General features: G+C 41.0%; 2 protein-coding genes across 3 annotated transcripts in view; one reads left to right on the plus strand and one right to left on the minus strand.

Moving 5' to 3' along the window:
• Positions 1-39: 39 nt before the first annotated feature.
• On the plus strand, positions 40-14,519 carry LOC106957832 (crumbs cell polarity complex component 1; the record flags this gene model as incomplete). The annotated part of the gene is made up of 5 exons (XM_015049341.1): positions 40-1,019; positions 3,011-3,055; positions 4,104-4,226; positions 5,397-5,523; positions 12,920-14,519. Coding segments are annotated over 5 exons (1,494 nt in total), but the record flags the coding sequence as incomplete, so codon positions are not given.
• Positions 14,520-15,830: 1,311 nt separating this feature from the next.
• Positions 15,831-20,263, minus strand: part of dennd1b (DENN/MADD domain containing 1B) — a 142,391-nt gene continuing 137,958 nt past the window's right edge. For both annotated transcript variants that reach the window (XM_015049343.1, XM_015049344.1), the window contains one exon: positions 15,831-20,102. In XM_015049343.1, the coding sequence (XP_014904829.1) occupies positions 19,227-20,102 (876 nt within the window). In that variant the 3' untranslated portion in view covers positions 15,831-19,226. The remainder of the gene's footprint in view (positions 20,103-20,263) is intronic.

Raw genomic sequence — 20,263 nt, forward strand, 5'->3', positions numbered from 1 at the left:
TGAAAGTGTCTGCTAGAAAGTTTTAGATTTGATAACTGCTGTCTCCCTGTTATTCCTCCAGGTTACTCCAATGCAACTTTCCTGAACGACAGCACTGTGACGACCTATCGGGGAAACGGCCACATATTCCGAAACATCACCAGCCTGTCTCTGAACCTCCGCACACGGAAGCGTAATGCAGCCATCCTGCATGCAGAGAAAGGTTCCTCCTTCATCACGGTTTCTGTTCAGGACGGCCTCCTCTTCATGGAGCTCCAGAGCTCCTCTGGGCGCCTCAGCGGCTCGGAGGAGGATCAGGAGGAGAGAAGAGAGGAGAGGGTGTCAACGGTGAGCCTCAGCAGCAGGAGGAGCATCGCGGACGGCGAGTGGCACGCCGTCCATCTGTTCATGACGGCGCCGTGGGCTCAGTCGTCTCGCTGGTCTTTGGTTCTGGATAATGACATAGAGGACGCCAGCCTCTCCAAGAGCCAGGGCAGCAACCTGAACTTCCTCAGGGAAGGGGTGGACGTCTACCTGGGCGGCCTGGCTCCGTTCACTGGCTGGTCCCTGGCCGGCTGTCTGGGAACAGTGGAGCTGGGCGGCATCGCTCTGCCGTACTTCAGCTCCTCAGAGGTGAACCTCCCACGCCTGCAGGTCGAGCAGTTCATCCAAAAGTCCCCGAACCCGGCGCTGCCCGGCTGCAGAGGAGCCTCGGTGTGCGAGCCCAGCCCCTGTCTCAACGGTGGCCAGTGCCAGGACCTGTTCAACACCTACAACTGCACCTGTGCGGAGGGCTGGGCCGGCAGACGCTGCGACGTCCTGGTAGACACCTGCGCTTCGAACCCCTGTCTCCATGGCAACTGTAGCATCAACGGGCTCAGCTACGAGTGCACCTGTGAGGTCGGGTACACGGGTGTGGACTGTGAGGAACAGGTGGATGTGTGCAGGAACCACCTGTGTGCCAATGGAGCCACCTGCCTCCATGGCCCGGATAAATACGCCTGCCTCTGCGCCGAGAACTACACCGGCCCGCTCTGCAGGTGAGTCCAGGGGCTTTTCTGCAGACAGACCACTGCAAAGACACAAATCTGACCAAGTGGTTTTGGTCTAGTTTTAGTGCAAATAGACTTAAAATGAGACAAAACCAGCTCACAAATAGCTTTTAAGCAAGATGTACGAGCTTGTTTTAAGTAAATAATTCCCTAATATTGATTAAAAAAAATACTAACCCCACTGGCATATTATTTCACCTTAACAAGACATGTGAAAAGTGAAACAATCTGCTAGTGGAACTAGAACCTTTTCATCAGTATTAACTTATTAAACTCATATTTCTTGCTGAAGAGTTATTTATAAGTTAGTTTTGTGGGTTTTTTATGTCTATTTGCACAAAAAAATTAGACCAAAAACACTTGGTCAGATTTGTGTCTTTGCAGAGTAGTGCACAGAGTATAGGGCTGGACAATAAGCTAATAATAAAATCTATTGCAATAGACATGATCAATATCAATCGAGAAAAAGTCTGCTCGAACAGTCAATAATTTCTGATCCAGAACCGCACAGCATTCTGGGGGATGTAGGCAGGGGAAAGGCTTTAGTCACTGAACCTCTCATGGTGCTAATCAAGTTTGGTGGCATCAACTAACTCACTCGCTCTCTGGTTACCTAGCAACGACCTGTTGAGGTTTTGCCATGGTGCCTCAGACCTGCTTAACAATAAAAAAACAGCAATGTGGAGTAAAAGTTTAGGATAAAACAGGATATTGGCAGATATTTAAACAAAAAAGAATCAATAATTATCGATTTCAAACCCTTTTATCCTGATACATTTTTCAGCCATATCGTGTTAATACAGGGAAAAACTCTTTAACTTCCACTTTATAAAGAGACGTTTTTCCCCACAATTTTCCCCAAATTGAGTCAAACTAAACATTTCCTGTTTTAAACCAGTTAAAATTCTAAAAGAGCAAATTTTACAGAAGCTTTTAAAATAAGCATTACATTTTTAAATTAACCAATTTGTAATAACAATGTTATTACACATTATGGTATCTGCTTAAAACAAATTCTGGTTTGTTTCCTCTTCTGCTATGGTTTAATTGTACATACATAAAACCACTATTTGAGTTGTAGTATTAAAATACATGTTGGGCATCAGTTTTATTCAGTTTAAGCTTATAAAGCAGGAAATTGTCCCAAATGATTAAAGACACAGTAATCTAAGTGTATGCCAACTTCTGACTTTGGTTAAAGTAATAAAAAATTCTCTACAAAATGTCTTGCTCATTATTTAATATTTAAAACAGACATTATTTGTGTGTCTACTCTAACTGACCTAAAACAAAAACTGTTTTCTTTTTCTTAAAGAAAATGTAACGGGTTTCTTAAAACTGAGTATGTAAACATGTGGTTTCTACTCTATTTTTCCTGGATGCATAAAGCTGAAAAATGTGGATTATCAGATAACAAACAACCTCTCCCTTTTAAGACATTCTCAATGCTCCAAAAGTGTCGTAAAAAACAGAACTAAAACCTTACTTTGCGAGCACAAAATACACAAATAAATGCTCCAAAATCGCACAGCCGAGGGAGCGTACCACAACACAAAAACAAAATCCTTCACTGTAAATGTCTCCATGTCTGCCTCTGTTCAGCACTTCAACCACAGTTGCAGTAAGCGTCTCAGAAGCCGCGTTTCTATTCTAGTGTCAGCCAGAAAAGGCCTCAGTCTCTCTGGTTCGGCGCTAGTTTCTCTCCCTTGTCATCTCCGGTTTGCCTCTGAGAACCAGCGGGGGAACGCCTCCAAACATTTATCCCGTAAACACACAGGCTCCTGCCTTTTTGCCTCTTTTGCACGGGTAAAATCTTTGCAAGTGTCTCGCTAAGAAAGCAGCCAGTGAAGCGATCTCCCTTTACTGGGAACATCTCTGCTGTATAGTTTTCATCAAAATGACTTTGCTTTGTTTTTCTCGCTTGTTTGTGCTGCTTTCTTCCTCCTTTCAATTTTTTCCCCCTTTCTGTTGCTCTGCAGCGAACGCGTGGAAGAACTTCCTTGGTACATCGTTGTCAGAAAAATGTGAGTTTTGTTTTTCTTTATTTATTTCCGCTGCATTCCCAGGTGTTTGTTTCCTGTTAGATATTTGTCTCTCACATGTCATGCACGGCGCATCCTGTTCTTTTGTCGAGTTGTGTGCAACAAAATGCCAAGAAAAGCAAATATTAACACTCCCTCTGACGATGTTTGTTGTCAAAATGAGCCAACCAGTCTTTCAAATGAGTGACAGCTGTTGTTGAAAACATTCCCAGCCATTCAAACAGAAGACTCCCCGAACAAAAATGTACCTTTTCAGAGATAAGTGCCTATTTTTACATCCACTGAGGACTGATTTTCATGTTGCTACTGAAGGTTGTAGAGAGATTGTTTGCTTGCTGATTCCTGCACTTCGGATGTGACAGTTTGCTGGCCAATAATCTCATTTTGATGCGTTTATTTTCTTTTTTTGGGGGGGGAAGCAGCAGGAGGCGAACAAATCATCCAGAATAATGCAGCTTCTGGATTAAATGCAGGAGTCCTGCAAAGTCTTGAAAAGTCTGGAGTTTTCATTTATATATCGCATTTTCCAAACAAGTATTGGAAAATATCGAAAACATTTTGATATTTACACATTTACATAGTCCACATTTTCTTAAAAGATTAACATCATAGTTTCTAAAATGTGTTTAATATTGTTTTGTATTTATAGGTTTGCCTTATTTCTGATGTGCAAAATCACAACTTTACTGGGATTTCAGTAGTCGGTCTGACTCCTAAGATGAATCTGTCGTACAAATGTAAAAAAAAACCAAAAAAACAACGCCTACATTCTGGTATGAGAATAAGATTTTACATTTTAAAGCTGAGCTCAGCTTTGCTTGTCCAGATGGCAAAAATAGGAGCGGACGAGCCATTTACTAACGATTTGTGTTGTTTTATTGTTTCTGAAACTTCTAAGATAAATGTTTCGCATTCAAATATTCAGACTATTCATGAAAATTGTTCTAAAATTGAATGCATTAAATTTATGGACGTTTAAAATGTGCTGAGGCTGTGGAAACATGTGTTTCTCCTCTGGTTTTCCTCTCAGCACGCCCAAGCTGCCTGTTTCTGTGTGTGGTGATGAGCTCAGGAACTACACCTGCTTCAACGGAGGGAACTGCACTGACCGGGAGCTCTCCTGCGACTGTCCTGCAGGATTCATTGGACACAGGTAAGATGGAGTCGCTCCTTTCATTCATCCGTTGTCTTCTGACCATTTGAGATCCCGCATGCAAAAGGTAGAAATGATCCCTTCAGTGAGTTCTGGGTTTGCCCTGCAGTCTTGTGAAAGTGTGGATCATTTTCTGCACAGGAAAAACAACAATAATAAAAGTGATGCAGCAACAAGCAATAAATCAAATAATAAACATGTAAATCTGCAAAATGATCAACAGATGCAAAATAAGCATAATTTAAAAATGTAGAAAAAATTTCAACTTGTAAGACGAGAAGAAACACAAAGGATGTTGTCTTAAAGAGACAGGAAGCAAGCTAAGCTTTCACTGCATTACAGCATCACTGTTTATAAATCTTTCTGCAAAACGAGAAGCAGCATAAAACTTTATTAAAAACTTACAGAAGAGTCCCAAGAAAATAATAAAGTCATTTAACAAAAGCTAAATTTGTAATTAAAAACAAAACAGACCCTAAGAGAGCGCCCTGTGGGACACCGTTAGTAATTTGCTAATTCAAGCAAATTGAGAAATGACTCAAAGAAAGTCTTTCATGTGTTTCATTATGTTTCTTTAATGAAAAGTAAGATTTGGTCATGTAATTTGAAGACCTTGATGAAAAAAGAAATGTTTATTTTCTTCATCTATTCTCTTAGAGATATTACTGTGACTCTTCGTTATAGATAATTGGAAATATACATACATGTGACAGGAAACTGGAAAAAATTGTAAATTATAAATCGATATGAAAGTGACCGAGTGAAACACAGTAAAACCATAAAGTTTCAGCTCAGATATAACGGTGTGTGAATGTCCTGTGGTTTTCCATTACTTGCATAATAAATGAGCTGAATCAGGTAAATATCTGCTGCCAGTCACATTTGAACAGTTGTGTTGCGAAAGAGAGTGTCTCCAAGTCAAACTCGCTCACTGAGGAAAAAAAATAACAGAAACTAAGTCACTAAATTAGCAAAATAAGATCAGGTGGTGTTTGAGAACCAGTCAGGAGTCGGTAGAAGCCAGCAAATTTAACCAAAAAGCACATATGGTGTCTGTTCACAGTTACATTTTCCACTGCCATATAAATACCTGTTAGTGTGCAATTTATAAAGAAAAATGTGTATATAAACATAAGTTGCACACTGTTTTGTGTTGTCGTGTGTCTTTAGGTGCGAGCAGGATGTGGACGAGTGCAAGTCCAACCCGTGTCTGAACGGCGGCTACTGCAGAAACCTGGTCAACAGGTTCGTCTGCGTGTGCGACATGAGCTTCGCTGGAGACGTGTGTCAGACGGACGTAAGCGACATTTACTTTTATGTGGCGATTCTCCTGTGGCAGAACCTCTTCCAGCTGCTGTCCTACCTCATCCTCAGGCTGGACGACGGGCCAGAGGTGGACTGGGGAGCAAACGACTGAGTGTGTATGAGTGAGTGTGGAAGGGCTGTGAATATCTTCGAGACGCTTTAAGAAAATGTCTGCATTTGAATGAGTAACTGTCAGGGATGTCTGGGATGAGAATGGACGTTTATTTTGGCTAGCACCGAGAAAGATTAGGGACGTCTGTGGTTTGATTTCTGGGACTGCAGAGTGATTCTGTGCCTTTCAGATCAGCAGCACTTTATTTATAGTCGGTGCTTACGAAACTTGTTTTGTTTGTCCATGAAAGGATGAGCACATATGTCCTGATTCACAGACTCTGTCTTGCTTCTGCGCCTCCATTTCAGTGTCTAAATCACAAAGCAAGTAGCACTAAAGAGACACTAAAGCTAAAATGCTCATCAGGTTCTTGGTCAGGATGCAGTCGCTCAATAAAGATCTTTACTTTATGTAAGATGGCATCAAATCTTATTCACAGATTTTGACTTAACTGATTTTTCTTTACTACTCTTTGAATGTAATATTCCTTAAACATTAAATTTTATCAAATTTGTCAGAAAATTGTGCACTTATCTGGCAATGTCTTCATAAATTACAAAATTAGTTTGCAACAATTTCAGGTTCTCCTCACTTGTCTTATGAATTGTAAAAAAAAAAATGCAGTACAGTAAATGTGGGCACCATTTCCTCTGCGTGACACCAGACTGCATCGTTGCAGGAGAGAGGCTTTTTGCTGACAGTGCAAATATTCCGTTGCAGACGTTTTGTGAATTAGATGCGAAAGGAGAACAGTGCTTTAGTGAATCAGGGCCTCCGTGTGCAGCTGGATCATTGGCTGATGTTTTTCAGTGTCAGTAATCAGAATGTTGTGAAATTCTTCTAAGTAGACAAATATGAGCAAAGTTTTAAAGAAAAGCATCAAAGGTTTGCACAGCTGGTCCAGTTTGATTTGCAATCTTCAAAAAGTAACGCCAAGCCCAACTTGCTTCCTACGAGATTTCAGGGATCCAGAGACGTCCAAAACTTTTTTCCTTTTGTTGCTCAGGCTTCACCGAGGACAGAGTCCTTTAAAGACGCTGCTGCAGCGGTGAATTTGGTTTTCAGTAACGTACAGCTGTAACGAAAACACGGCTGGGAATGAAGTATGGTTCACTGCAAAAGGATTTAACAAAATCTAATCTTTAAAGGTGGGCAGAACTGAACACAAAACAAAAACACAAATTATTTAGATTTGTGTGTATTTGGGTCGGGAGGCTCAAGTATTGAGATGCTCAGCAGGAATTAATTAATTTTCTACTTTTGAATGTGGAAGTTGATTAAAAACTTGTAAATAAAAAGGGAACAGAAACAAAGACTGTTCTGCTCAGACTTGCTGAACAGAACTGGAAGGTTTGGGTTTGGCGACTAGATTTTAAAGTTTTACAGCAAAACAAAACAAAAAAACCTGACCATAACTTGTTCTGTAAGAGTCAAACTGTGTAATGACCTTCAGTAGGGGGGTAACTTAGAGAAACTAACAAAAGTGACAAAGAATATTTGTTGCATTATTTGAGGACTTTAAATTAGAAATAGTCGTTTACTTTGTTAATGATCACCTTGAACTTTCTGGCAGTCTGTTTCCCGTCTGTCCAATGACGTAAAAGTCTTAAGTTACGATGTAAAGAGAAGCACACCCTGCGTTCAGAAAACACATTTTCAGGGAGGAATGATACAAAATCCCAGTTATTTATACAATTCCCACTACCTGATAAGCTGTCAGTCTCGTCTGAACTTTGGGCTTTGGAAGCTGTATACGGATGGATTTGTGAACTCTGAAAAACAGAGCTGCAGCTACAAAAGCTCCTGCAGGGCCCCGGATGTCTCGCTTGTTCTTGATGTGCGTTCAGAGCGGCTCGTGACTGACTGACTGCTGAGTGTTGTTCTGCACCAAAGACGAAGTTTTCTGCATCTAAACCTTTCTGTCTGAGCCAAAGATATTTTGAGTTACTAAATTCTCGGCGGCTCTGCTTCAGCCGTACGTTTAGAAGTGTTCCTGCGCGGCTGTGGTCAGCGCCGACGCAGACGCTTTTCATGGTAGATTTCATGTGTGCTTTGAATTTTAGGACGTCACGAGGGTGCGAGTGTAATGTCATGTTCGTCAATCATATTCTGTCTGTGTGTCCCGTCTTTATCCATCTTCTGTGTTGTTTAATAAAACAAAATCAAGAAAAATTGTTCTCTGTCCTCTTTTAATGTCTCTTCACTCATTTTTTCTGTAGTTATTTATTTGTCTGCATTTTCAAAACAATCTGCGCTGAACACTAAAATCAGCTCAATGATTTTCTTCCTGTTGGCCATTGTGTGTGTGTGTGTGTGTGTGTGTGTGTGTGTTTACTGTTGTCAGGTGTACACCATGACATCAAAGATAGACAGTTAATCCGTTTTAACAAGATGTTGATCCCAGAATAGCTCGGGTTCAGATGCACGCTGCCGACATGCACAGCACACAGTTAGGAAACAGTTGATCTCTTCTCTGTGTGACGTTACAGCAACAAACTTCAGCGCATTTGATATTTTCTGTGTAAGAACTCAACATAGGAACTGTAGAAAAAATTACATGTGGTTTTCAACACTTTTCTACAAATAATAATCTGAAAAGTGCGCAGTGTACCTATCTTTACCCATAAATCCAGCGCTATAATCGCATGTGTGAGTGATTTAACTAGAAAAAAAGGGTCCACCATAAGAAGTCCTGTTTGCAGTTTGCACAACCGATGGAGAAAACATGAGAGAGAAAAATTACATAATCAGACGGACCAAAAATATAAAGTTATTTGGACATTTTGGTATCTTACAGACCAGAATAATAATAAATAGTATAAATAGCATAAGTACAAATTAACAAAATCAGGCAAAATAAACATTTTTTCAATTTATTTCAAAAGAAAACTTATGAAACTTTAACAAAAACTGCAGGTGTCTGTCTGTCTGGTGAACTTTTGGCTGGAAGGAGTTTGTTCTTCATTCGATGAGTAGAGATATGTAGTGATACTTCATAATAAAACTACTCAAGCAAAAGTAAAAAGTACAGAGTAGTAAAAATACTTCTATTTCTTCCAAGTAAATGTAACTCAGTAAGTGTATGTAGTTACCACAGTCTGTTGGCTGTGAGGATTTGTTTCTTTTGCATACGAAGATGGATGTGGCTAAACTTTGGGACAATCATAACAGAACCCGTTAGTGAAAGTTCTTGTTCCTGCAGGACGACGAGCCTCAACATTCAGCCAGAGGTAAAGTGAAACGGTTCAGATCAAGATCAGGGATGGCCTCAAAGGGCCGCTTGTGGAAGAACCCAAAAACAAAACGTTTTAATCTAAATAAATATCCGTCTTCACTCTTAGAGTTAGATAATATCGAACATCTTTTTACATTGATGTGGATTGGCAGCACATAGATAAAAAAAAAACACTTTGGTTTGACTGATTGAAATAACATTTAAGCACACGACTGTTATCTTGAGGGTTCTGTTTATGAGTTCCTCTGGAGTCTAGAGGGCCACATAAAAAGTTATGGCTGGCCGGATTCGGCCCCAGGGCCTCGGGTTTGACACGTGGTGTAGATTATTGCACATCCATGTGTTAGAATGGCCCAGTCAAAGTCCAGATCTAACACCAATTAAGAATCTGTGAGAAGTGATGAAGCACACATACCAACAGAAGATGAAAAAAAGAATAGAACATTATCTGGGTTTATGCATTGAGTAAAAGAAAACTCAGGAAGCTTGTGGTTGGTTGATGTGCTTCCTGACAAACTTTTAGTGCATTTAGCAAATAGGTAGAGAAATTTTCAGTATTTAAATTGCTATTCACCAATCAGGAGCCAACAAGGTTCCTATATCTGGCTGATTGATTAGTAAACCTGATTAGCACTAGAGAAAATGCTTCTTTAGCACAGTTCACACATTTACAAAATCTATACAGACCTTTTGAGCGTAAAGTGCACCAATAGTGGCACCCATCTCCTTTCAACCTGCAGCCATCATCATGTCGTTGCAACATTTTTTTTTTAAAGTTGAGGCATGTGTGTGTGCGTCTGTGTGTCCTTTGGAGGCACAGGTAGCCCTGACAGTGGGGAAGCAGAGCGGGGAGGAAACGGGGGAAGTGGTTTTTCACTGTTGGCACTGATGTGGCCATCCTTTGAGAGCAAAAGAAGCAGAGAGGAAGAGATGTGCTTTGCCAGCAAAAAAAAGAAAAAAAAAGAGAGAGAGAGAGAGAGAGAGAAAGAAAGAGAGGAGAAAAAGGGAAAAAAGCAGCATCTGGTGCTGAAGTGCAGTTTCAGCAGAGAGCTGGTGGCATTCACAGAAGTTCGGTCTGCTTCACAGAAACGTATGAGGGCAGCTTATCTGGCAGGCACACACACACGCCCACACACACACACACACGCAGAGCAGGTTGATAGTGCTGACAGCAGGGAAGCATCGCTGCCGTCTCTGCTGTGTGCGGAGCAGCTCTGCAGAGGCTTCAGGGTGGCCTCGCTCTGCACCTCAGAGACTGGTTAGTTAGACATCTCTGTGTCTGCGTCTGAGGCACTCGGTGACTGATGGCAGGTCCTGGCTGCAGGCTGCTCCGGCTCGCTTGTGTCACACTCGCTCTGACAGCCAACTGTGCTGCAGTGACAGGTAAGCACTTTCCAAGAGTCAACAAAGAACTTTGTAGCAGGGGGAAGGAAACTCTCATGTCTACGGCGTCAAGCATGAGCGCCAGGGTTATTTTTTGCCTCGGGATACGGATGGTTGTATTTTAAATTAGAATTACAGTATGTTTCCATGTTGATTGCTCAGTGTAAAGTTTGCTGACTTCTGAGATTATTTTTGTGTAACCTGCCAAGTTCAGCAAGAAGCTTTTAGTTGTGAAGATGCTGTCAGCAGGGAATTGAAGTGTTGTGGAGACTTACAGCTGCTAACGCTGTTGTAACCTTGTAGCAGCGACTCAGAGAGTCACAGCAGTGACACCAACCACAACCACTGGTGTAAGTGCTGCTCTGTTTTCTACTGCTGGTTAATGAAAAGCTAATATTTACTCCGCCGCAGCATTTAGGGGCTTTGATTTCCTTAATTCACGGTGATTTCTGTCAGGACTTGTGCTTTTCACTAGGAAAACACAGAATCTTTAAAGTGTTTTTGGTCTGGTTTCTACTGCAAATATATTAGTACACTTGAAATTCAACAAAACTAACTTACAAATAACTTTTAAGCAAGATCTAGGAGCTTGTTTTAAGTTAATATTGAATTAAGAAAATATTAGTGCCACTGGCAAATTATTTCACTTTTAGCAAGACATTTTTTCCCATGTTGTAAGTAATGTGCCAGTCTATCAATATTAAGTTTCCATAGCTCACTGAAAAGTTATTTGTAAGTTAGTTCAAGTTTGCATTTGTAATTGCACTAAAAACTCTTGGTAAGATTTTTTTCCAGTGTTCTCTGCAGAACGTTATCATTTCCAGGTGGTGGTTTGTTGTCTGCAAAGATCAAAGTGCTGCAAAGCTTTAAAAGGCACAAATCATCATTTTGTGTATTTTTCAGTTGTTTCCAAGCTTGTAGCTTGCAATAGTCATTTTTATTCTCAACTCCAGCAGAGAGAAGTATGTAAAACAGCTCAAGAAAGAGAAAAGAGCTACATGTGGAATGCCACTGGTTCATAACCCACGTCTACCTGAGGCAAAAGTAACGATTTCAGTTCATGCAGTGAAGATTTATAAGGTGGTTCGATTCTATAAATACGACAAAATTCAGAGAAATATCGTCAAAGCAATGGCTTTGAGACTCAGCAGACCGGCATCCTACTCTGTCATATATGAGCGTGCCATGATGAGGCCAATCTGCTTGTATTTGGAGGAGAATGATCATTTGTGACAAAAACTTTAATAGAAATATTCTTTAAGATAGACAATGCAATGCTTTATAACATGGAGCCATGCTCAGCCTTCTGGGAAAAAAATATTGGTTACTGGAAATATTATTTAAAGGGCCAGTATTATGTAAAATAATTTATTTTTTTAGCCTTACATCATGTTATAATGTTATTCCCTCATGAAAACCATACCTGGAGTGTTGCTTTGTTTCATTCATGCATGTTTGAGAAATTATTGAATTTCCCATGGCAACCATTCAGATTTGCAAAATGCTTGGTCCCACTGATGGCCGTCTTGTCCAGAAGCTCCTCCTTCCAGCTGCAGCCTGCGGCTGAGTTTCTGCCTCACAGAGGCAAGCCTTCCCCACAGCTCCCTCACTCAGCTCCTTCAGACTAGCCAGCAGGAATTAGCAAACATCTGGTGGAACTGCGCATCTGCTGTGTTTCTGACTGAAAAGTTGGTAATAATGCTGTTAAAGGCATAATTACTTAATGTTGTGATGACATCCTGAAGGAGAGTCTGAAAGAGCAGGAGCTTCTTAAAGAGACAGAGGCAAAAAATTTCAAGGTGTTAAATTGCAAAGTCAATTTTTTAAGGGATATTTAATATATGCAGTATTTTGAAAGTAGCATAGTTACTTGATTGTGTTATAAAATGGCTCTATGTGCCTGGAAAATATATAATACCGCCGCTTTAAAAAGTATTTTGCTGCTTTAGTGGGCGTGCCTCAAAGAGCTACTATGTTTCAGAAAAGGTTATTTTTTACTACTTATCTGGCATGAAAACGAATTAAAGACCAATTGTGATTTGTTTCCTTCATACATTTAGTTTTTTCAGGGTCTCTGGTTCCACAATAAGATGCTCTGTGCCTTTTAGGAGCAGATTTCAGACGAATCAGATTTCGCTTTTATTCCCACTTTAAAGGGCTTTGGTGTTTGTTTGTGGGAGCTATTTTGGGGACAATGGATCGTGGTGCCAGTTCTGATAGGACGGGATCATCAGGCAGCATCTTGGCTGTATGTGTGTATGCGTGTGTGTGTGTGTGTGTGTGTGTTTGTGATCCCTCACAGACGGCGCGTGCTCCACACAGCTCGCGGGTGGCTGCAGTGCTGGCACCGTGTCTGGTCTGCTTGGCGATAGCGGCGATGCTGGGGCTGGCGCTCGTCGCAGCCAAGCTGCGTGAGAGGCGGCAGACGGAGGGAGGTTTCAGGCCGCGGCAGCTCCAGGCTTCTGGTGGTCGCAACCCACCTGCTGTGCTGGGAAACACATCCATCAGCACGCTGGCAGCGCGCGTGGAGCGCCTGGTGTAGTGTGAAGGAGTCAGGGGAGGAAAAAGTGTGAGGGGAGAAAAAAAAATGAGTGTAAGAGCATCCAAAAAAATATGACTTACTTAAATAAATCACATGCGACTCCTCTGTCCCTCCAGCTGACCTCTGAGAGTTTGACCTCCAACCTCTTGCTGTCCATCAGTCTGGCATCTGTCCTCCTGCTTCTGGTGCTGATCCTGACCTCCGTCGGGTTGGTGTCCGCTCTGAATCGACGCGCCACCCACGGCACCTACAGCCCCAGCCGGCAGGAGAAAGACGGATCCCGGGTGGAGATGTGGAGCATCACGCAGCCGCCGCCGATGGAGAGACTCATATGAGATCCAGGTGTTGGATTTGGAGACGAACCTGAGAGAAGCAGTTGGACCAGAACGGATTCACAGCCTGCATGGAAACATTTCACACTGCTGCTGCTTTCATTGAGTGAAACATTTCATGCAAATGACTGAATCCAGGCTCCTGCATGCTGCAGGTCAGCTTTAGGTGCACACACTCTGAATGTATTTCTGTTTAATGTGTTTATTTAAATTCAGAAAATGTTCCTACTTTGTTCTAGGAAATCTTAAGGATTCATGATTTCTTTTCTTCATTTTGTCAGGTTAGAATCACAAATTTCAACTTATTTTACTATTTAATGCAATAAATTGGTTGCATTTTTTTTAAAAGGGTGTCAGAGTAAAAGGGGCACAATACATATGCAGCATACACTTTATTTTCCTTTTAGAGGTATAACAACAATGAGAAACAGTTTTTGTTCTGACTGGAGATGTTAAACTGGTTTTATATTGAACACATCTATGAGATAAATGTATGAGAATACATGCATTAAATAAATACACTTTAATCTCAATGTATTTTATTAGGATTTCTTGTCACTTAATCAAGTTTAGGAGGATCAGAAAACAACTGATGTAGACGCATGCTACACGTTTTAGGAATTTATTTGTAATTTTAGGACCTTTGCATCCGTTTTCCCCTCTTTTTCACATCTGTAAAGATCTAAGCCACTAAAATATACAATGACTAAAATGTATGTGTGATTCTCAATTAGTGCTTCAGCTTTTATTTTTTTAGGGAACAATTTTCTTTAAAGAACTGATTCAAAGTGTAAAAAAACTCAAGTGCTTCAAACAGGCCAATAATTGCTTAAACTTTATTTCTACACTGTATATGCCTATAAATGTTCTTTTAAAAACAGTTTTTTTAAACTTTCTGTTACTTTATTTCTGTGTCAATTGATTAGAATGTTTATTGATTTATTGTCTGTCAAGTGTTAAGATAATAAAAAGCTCATTGTTGTGGCCCAAACTGCCACAAATTATTACATGGATAAGGTGGATGATTATTTAAATGAGATTATTTTTTTAAAAAGAAGAAAAACATGCATTTAAGCAATTTAAATGTTTTCAAAAATGAATTTTAGCATATTTACGCATGCAAAGATCTAAATTTTAACTTTTGTTTTCCTCAACCCCTTCCATTAAATATTAAAGTCAACATTTCAAATCCAAATAAAGACACAAAGGAAGGTGTATGTTCAAAGAAATTCAGTCTGAACACGGCAGAGCATGAAACATTGTTTATTTCCCGTTCACAGTGTGTACATTGTGTGCTGTTGTACCAGGTTACTCATCAGTAGCACATTAGATTGACCTCAGCTGTGACACAGCCACGATGAGCACATGCAAAAGTGCACACCATCAAAAAAATAGAAAAAAAGGTTACAAAAAATAACAAAACAAAACCGAAAACATCATAACCAAAGAGTTAATCCTGATGAAGAGGCCAATCTGAAGAAAGCTGCTGACTGTAACATTCAGCGTGGCGGTCACTACACTGACACTGGCTTCAAATACAGACAGGAAAAATGACGTTAATGTTTGTAAAGCTGCTACATCAGACTCCCCCCTTGCCCCCCCTCACTCCAAACCTGTAATTATAAAACAAAAACTATATAATTACCGTGAGCATTACACAGTGTCATCTTAACCCTGAAATGTAAAATCCGTCTCGGTTTCAGGACCTAACTCACTAAAGCTTTTCAAGTGGGCCTGTCCTCCCACAGCGCGCCCTAATCTGACGCAGAGCGGAACAAGAAAACAGCAGAAATCTGTTTCCCCGACAGGAAAAATGTGCAGCGGGCGACTTCTAATTTAATGTGAAGCACGGAGAGAATTACACAGATTTTATGGAGGCTTTAAATACTGAAATAATATGAGTACCAACAGGACAGATACACGACAGAGTGTACAGTACCAACATGCAGGTTACACAGTGAGCACTGCATCACGTACAAACAACCATCAGCCTCCGTTTCTTCTGGTCAGAAGCCATCACATCCTTCTGCACCGTTATTACAGCTACATGGGACATTTCTTAATGTTCTCCTCGTTTTCCAAAAATAAAATCTCCAACATTCAAAGCTCAGGCGTCATCTCTTTACAATATGCAACACCAATCATAAACGTACATTTCATATATTTAATCCATGTAAAATATATTCAAGCCAGAAAAAATACACATCTATTCAGTTGAAAATAATTTTTTTATCCATATGAAAACAACTAGAGAAACTCCTCTGAAAATTATACATATATTTTAATTCAATCCACTCAAAGGAAGATGTTAAAGTGAAATGAAAAAAAAAATGCACACAAACTATACAAGCAGTTAAGCTATGAGTACAATCAGAGAAAGTATTCACTTTACAAAAGAAGAACAAAAAAAAAAGGTTTTTTTTTATTTTAAATACGAGCAGGAAGATTTCCGAACCCCAACGCAAAAGAGAAAAAAACTAAAACTCACCACAGCCGTGAGAACAAGACACCAGAGTTCATTTTGGGGGATTTCCTGTTGATTAAAACCCAACATGCTCTGTTCCTACCACAATAAAGTTGGTCTAGGAATTAGTGCCATGTTGTGATTACACAGAGGGGTACGTTCTGCATAAGGCACACACTACATCCGTAAAGGTCAACTCACACATGTTAAAAGTTGTTTTGTTTTTTTTTGGACGGATTTCTTTATAAGAGACGGGCTCCTGATCTCAGCATTTCCAATAATCTGAATCCGACTCGACTCCTGATAGCCACTTCTAGCAAACCATGCTGCTGATTTTTAAAACTCAACACCTATTTTCATGTGCACAGTTTGCAAAACAGTTTTAATCTCCAAAACGAAGCGCCTTTCAGCCTTTACAACGACATTCACAGTCAAATAGAGACTGTATTGGATGCTGCTTGTTCCAGTCTGCGTTATGTGCAGCACACAGACATCTGTCAATGTTAAGGAGAACAGCGGAAACACTAGACATTAAAACGAATGTTGTTTTAAGTTTGTAATTCAAGAAAACAACTCTCTGTAAATTTTGTCAACACCACCAAATATGTAACCAGAAAACATGCGCGTTAAACTAGCATGAAAAAGTTGTCAGTATGAGCAAGAAGTGATTTTACTGAAGAGTGTAGCTGTAAGTTTACAAACTCAAATAGGGTTGAAATATGTTTCACATAGTCAAGACAAAGCAAAACAAAGAATAAACTAGCTAACAGTAGCCTAGCACTTCAGCAAACTGTTATGCATTAAAAACAAATCATCAGCAGGAATAAAATGTGAGCCGCATTTAGCAAGTTCAGTCAGAACTGACTTCAGAATCCGCTAGAGTTCTGGTTAAGCAAAGTTGAGACATGCTAGCATTAGCCGAGCACTTCAGGACTTCAGATGAGCGTCTCATCAGCAGGAGCAAGACGTGGCTTTGTCAACTTCTGTAACAGTAACTGTAGTCAGATCTCATCAACAAAGTCCATTTGGGATTGGATAGCTGTCAAATGTATCAATAAATTACTAAATCAGGGTAAACATGCTAGTGTTAGCCTAGCATCTCAGCAAACCGGACCAAGCAATGGCCATCATAAGCAAACATGAGTTCATTGCAGACGCTTAAAAACCGGTTGGATAAAAATAGCCGTTGCCGTCTGGCACATCACTGATGAGTGAGTTATGTTGGACACAATCACAAAACTGATCGAATCGGCATATTTAAGCTTATGTGTGTTATTATTTCAAGACTTATTGGGCTCAGACTCTGTGGCAGCAAATGCCGTAATCTTAAGCTACTGATTACTATCAGGGAGGAAAGTAATTCCTCACTGGGACATTCCCAGTTACCCGAGTGGTGAAGAAAACTGGCCTCTTTTAAGATTTCTAAATATTTGCATAGTACACAAGTTTGTTAAAGTGTTTACAGTGAGCGAGGCCAGTGCAGAAACTGTTCTGGACTTTGTATTTTTCTTTGTCTTTAACCATTCTTGGAATTACCATGACTGATTCTTTTTAGCTTTTTAGAAGCACGCCAAAGACTTTATGGGCAAATCGTTAACGCAGAGCAGCACTCGAGAAGTGGAGAAACAGCCGCTATTAAACTGCCACAGCGACTGGCGTCTGGCATAAATCATAAGAACAACGGACCATAAATGTAGTAATCCCAACCCGAGCGAGCGAAAGCGTTTTCTCTTCCTCTGGGTTTGTGGTGACGCAGAGAACGACACGAAGCCGGGATCCCTGGATGCTGATGCTTCTCTCCACAGGAGAGACGCTTATAAAAATACTTTAGACCCTGAACACATTTCATCCACGCAGCGACCTGCAGTATATTGCTTCATTACAGTACAATCGTCCTCCCCTGCAGTACAGTGCAGAGGGTTTCCTAGTCAGACAGAGGTTGCATTTCCTATTAAAACACAAAGAAAGGAAAAGAGACAAAAAAAAGAAGGAAAAACAAAAGCATGATACCTGTCAACAAGATTCCACACAGTTTAAATTAATCTTTCAAAAACTTCAACACGACATATTCCTGCTATTCATGACCCATTTTGTGGTTGATATCTTCAGAGCGTAAACAGCCTTAAGGCAAAGTGCCACACAGAGGTTAGGGAAAAAGCACAGAGAGGTGGAATAACGGGAACGGAGCTCGTTTTGGACCGACTGTGGGATTGGGTTCATCAACATCCTTCAAAGTTCGCCAACAACTGTTCTCAATTTGTAAAGCCGGCGTTGAGAAACATGCTAAGAGCAGCAAAAGGCCGATGGAAACAGAAACATACAGAAAAATGAAGTAAAAACTCTGGCTTTTCTCAGTCATGCGACTCTTTGCTTCATCAGGTATTTAGTCTTAACAGGTAGGAGTAACATTCGCACAAGAACATCTACTTCTCTGTGAATGTGAACTGCTGTGTTTAGGATTCTGATTAGAAAGTACCTGCAGTGATTTCTAAAGTTTAAGACATCAGTATCAAAACAAATCGCATGTCCGCTTAAGGCATGGTGATCAAAATCACAAATCCAACTGAGTTTAATTAGTTTCAAAGGCCTGCGTGGACATTGTGCATCTTGCTGGTTTTGCAGTTTAGTACAAGGTAGTAACGGGTGATTATCAGAAATTAAGCCATGAGTGCAAATTTTTAGCATGACATTTTTCAGAACACAGAGTTCAACGAAACATGATGTTGTGTTTAGGGGAAACTGGTCCTTTGAAATCCTTGCAAAGTACTGACATCAAATAAATGAAGCTAAAGTGCTGAGTAGAGATGCACCGATCGACCGGCTGGACGTTGGAATCAGCCAATTTTCCAGGCCAAAGACTCAAAAATGAGATTTTTGAGTCTTTAAAATGTAAAATATTTTGCATTTTACATTTTGTTAAATGCAACAAAATGTAAGAACGTCAATGCACTTTTAGTTTATTAAAATCAGATAATGTTTAGTAATATTTGCTTTGAAGCATAACGTAGAATAAGCCATATTTTATAACAATACCTCTATAAAATAACCTGCAGGATGTTTATTTGTCTTTTATGTGTTATGGTCCTCAGAATAACAAAACAACTTCGACAGTTCAGACCTGGAGGAGGATCAGAAATCGGTATCGGCCTGGAAATGGTGATCAGTGCATCTCTAGTGTTCAGATCTTTGCAGACAGATGAAGAAAAAAACTGAACTGAAACTGAGCAGAAATCTCCACCTATTCTCATGCATCTTATTTATTTTATAGATTAAGTTTAAACATTAATATCTAGTAAATGTATGTGCGTTTAAATTTACTTCACCGTTTATCAGTATGTATTCCTGATTTGAATCATAATTGGATGCTTTTTATAATTTCACTCACTCTCCACCATGTTTTTGAGGTATTCTTTATGTAAAATAATTTATTTGACCAAGTTTCTCTTCCAGTAGATGGAGGACAGATGGAGAACTCTGCAGTGCTTCCATTCAGCGCGACCAGCTCTTTGCTCTGAGGCTTTTTGTTTGTTTTGGCCCTTATTAGGTTTGTTCATAACGTTCCCTTATCAGCTGATCAGCTGTAACAGAGGACAGGAACCTGAGTCAGTTTTCCTTTTCCTGTCATCTTTAGGACTTCTCTGTGGCTTTTCCTTGGACCTGATGGTGGCTGTTGCTGCAGTGGACTTGAGAGAGATGCAGGCTGCTGTGAAGCGATGAGCTGAGGCAACACATGGACTCTATCTCCTCCAGCAGGCCCGGGTCCGGCCCTCCAGCCGTCTCCGAGCCTTCACACTGACCCAGACACAGCCCAAAGCCCAGCAGCTTGTCTTTAGGAGTCTCCTTCTCCTCCTTCCTCTCCTCCTCCTCCTCCTCCTTCTTCCAGGGGACCTGGACCTGGCTGCTCTTCGTTGGGCTCGTCTGGCTGTCATGGTTTCCTCTGCTGCGCTGCCTCCGGACCGACCGCTCGTGGAAGTTTTTCACCATCTCTTTGGACATGACCTTTCTCCTCAGGATGCCGGTGGACCCGCTTTGGTTCTGGGTTTGGGAGGGCTCGGAGTTGCACTGAGGGTCTGAGATGGTGCGACTCCGGCTGGTCGGTTCCGGAGAAGAGTCTGGCTGAGCCGCAGGTGAGGATGGGGGTGTAACTTTATGGAGCAGCAGGGGGGAATAGGACAACCGGTGGTCTCCTGGAGGTCGACCCGAAGGCATGAGGTGGGAATCGGGACGGGACTTGGAGGAGAAGAGGGGAGGAGGATCCGACTTGGTGCCGTTGGCATCTAGAGAAGGAGGAGAAGCGGAGCAGGGAGTCACTGCAGAGAAGGCTGCGAGGTTTCCGGACCTCTTCAGGCTGCTCTTGTTGGGCTGCCTGCGTGGGGACGGAGGAAGGTGTTTTCCATGGACGGCGCTGTCATCCTGGCCCATGTTCCATCCGCCGTGATCGGCGCCGCCGTCAAAGCTGCCGTCGTCTGCAGCTGTGGAGTGGCTGCAAGGCGATGGCTTTGACTGGAGGAGGTAAAAAAAAAAAACAGGAATTACAAAAAAGAAAATGCATCTGCACTCTAAGAGTCTGTAAGTTGTGTTTTATATCAGTCACTCCAAATGATGAACCAAACACAGAGCTTATGTTTTGTTAAGACATAAAAATGTAAACTTAAGCAAATAAG

The sequence above is a fragment of the Poecilia latipinna genome, unplaced genomic scaffold, assembly GCF_001443285.1.
Source record: "Poecilia latipinna isolate Pla-1442-1.1 unplaced genomic scaffold, P_latipinna-1.0 Scaffold941, whole genome shotgun sequence".
Classification (NCBI taxonomy): Eukaryota; Metazoa; Chordata; class Actinopteri; order Cyprinodontiformes; family Poeciliidae; genus Poecilia; species Poecilia latipinna.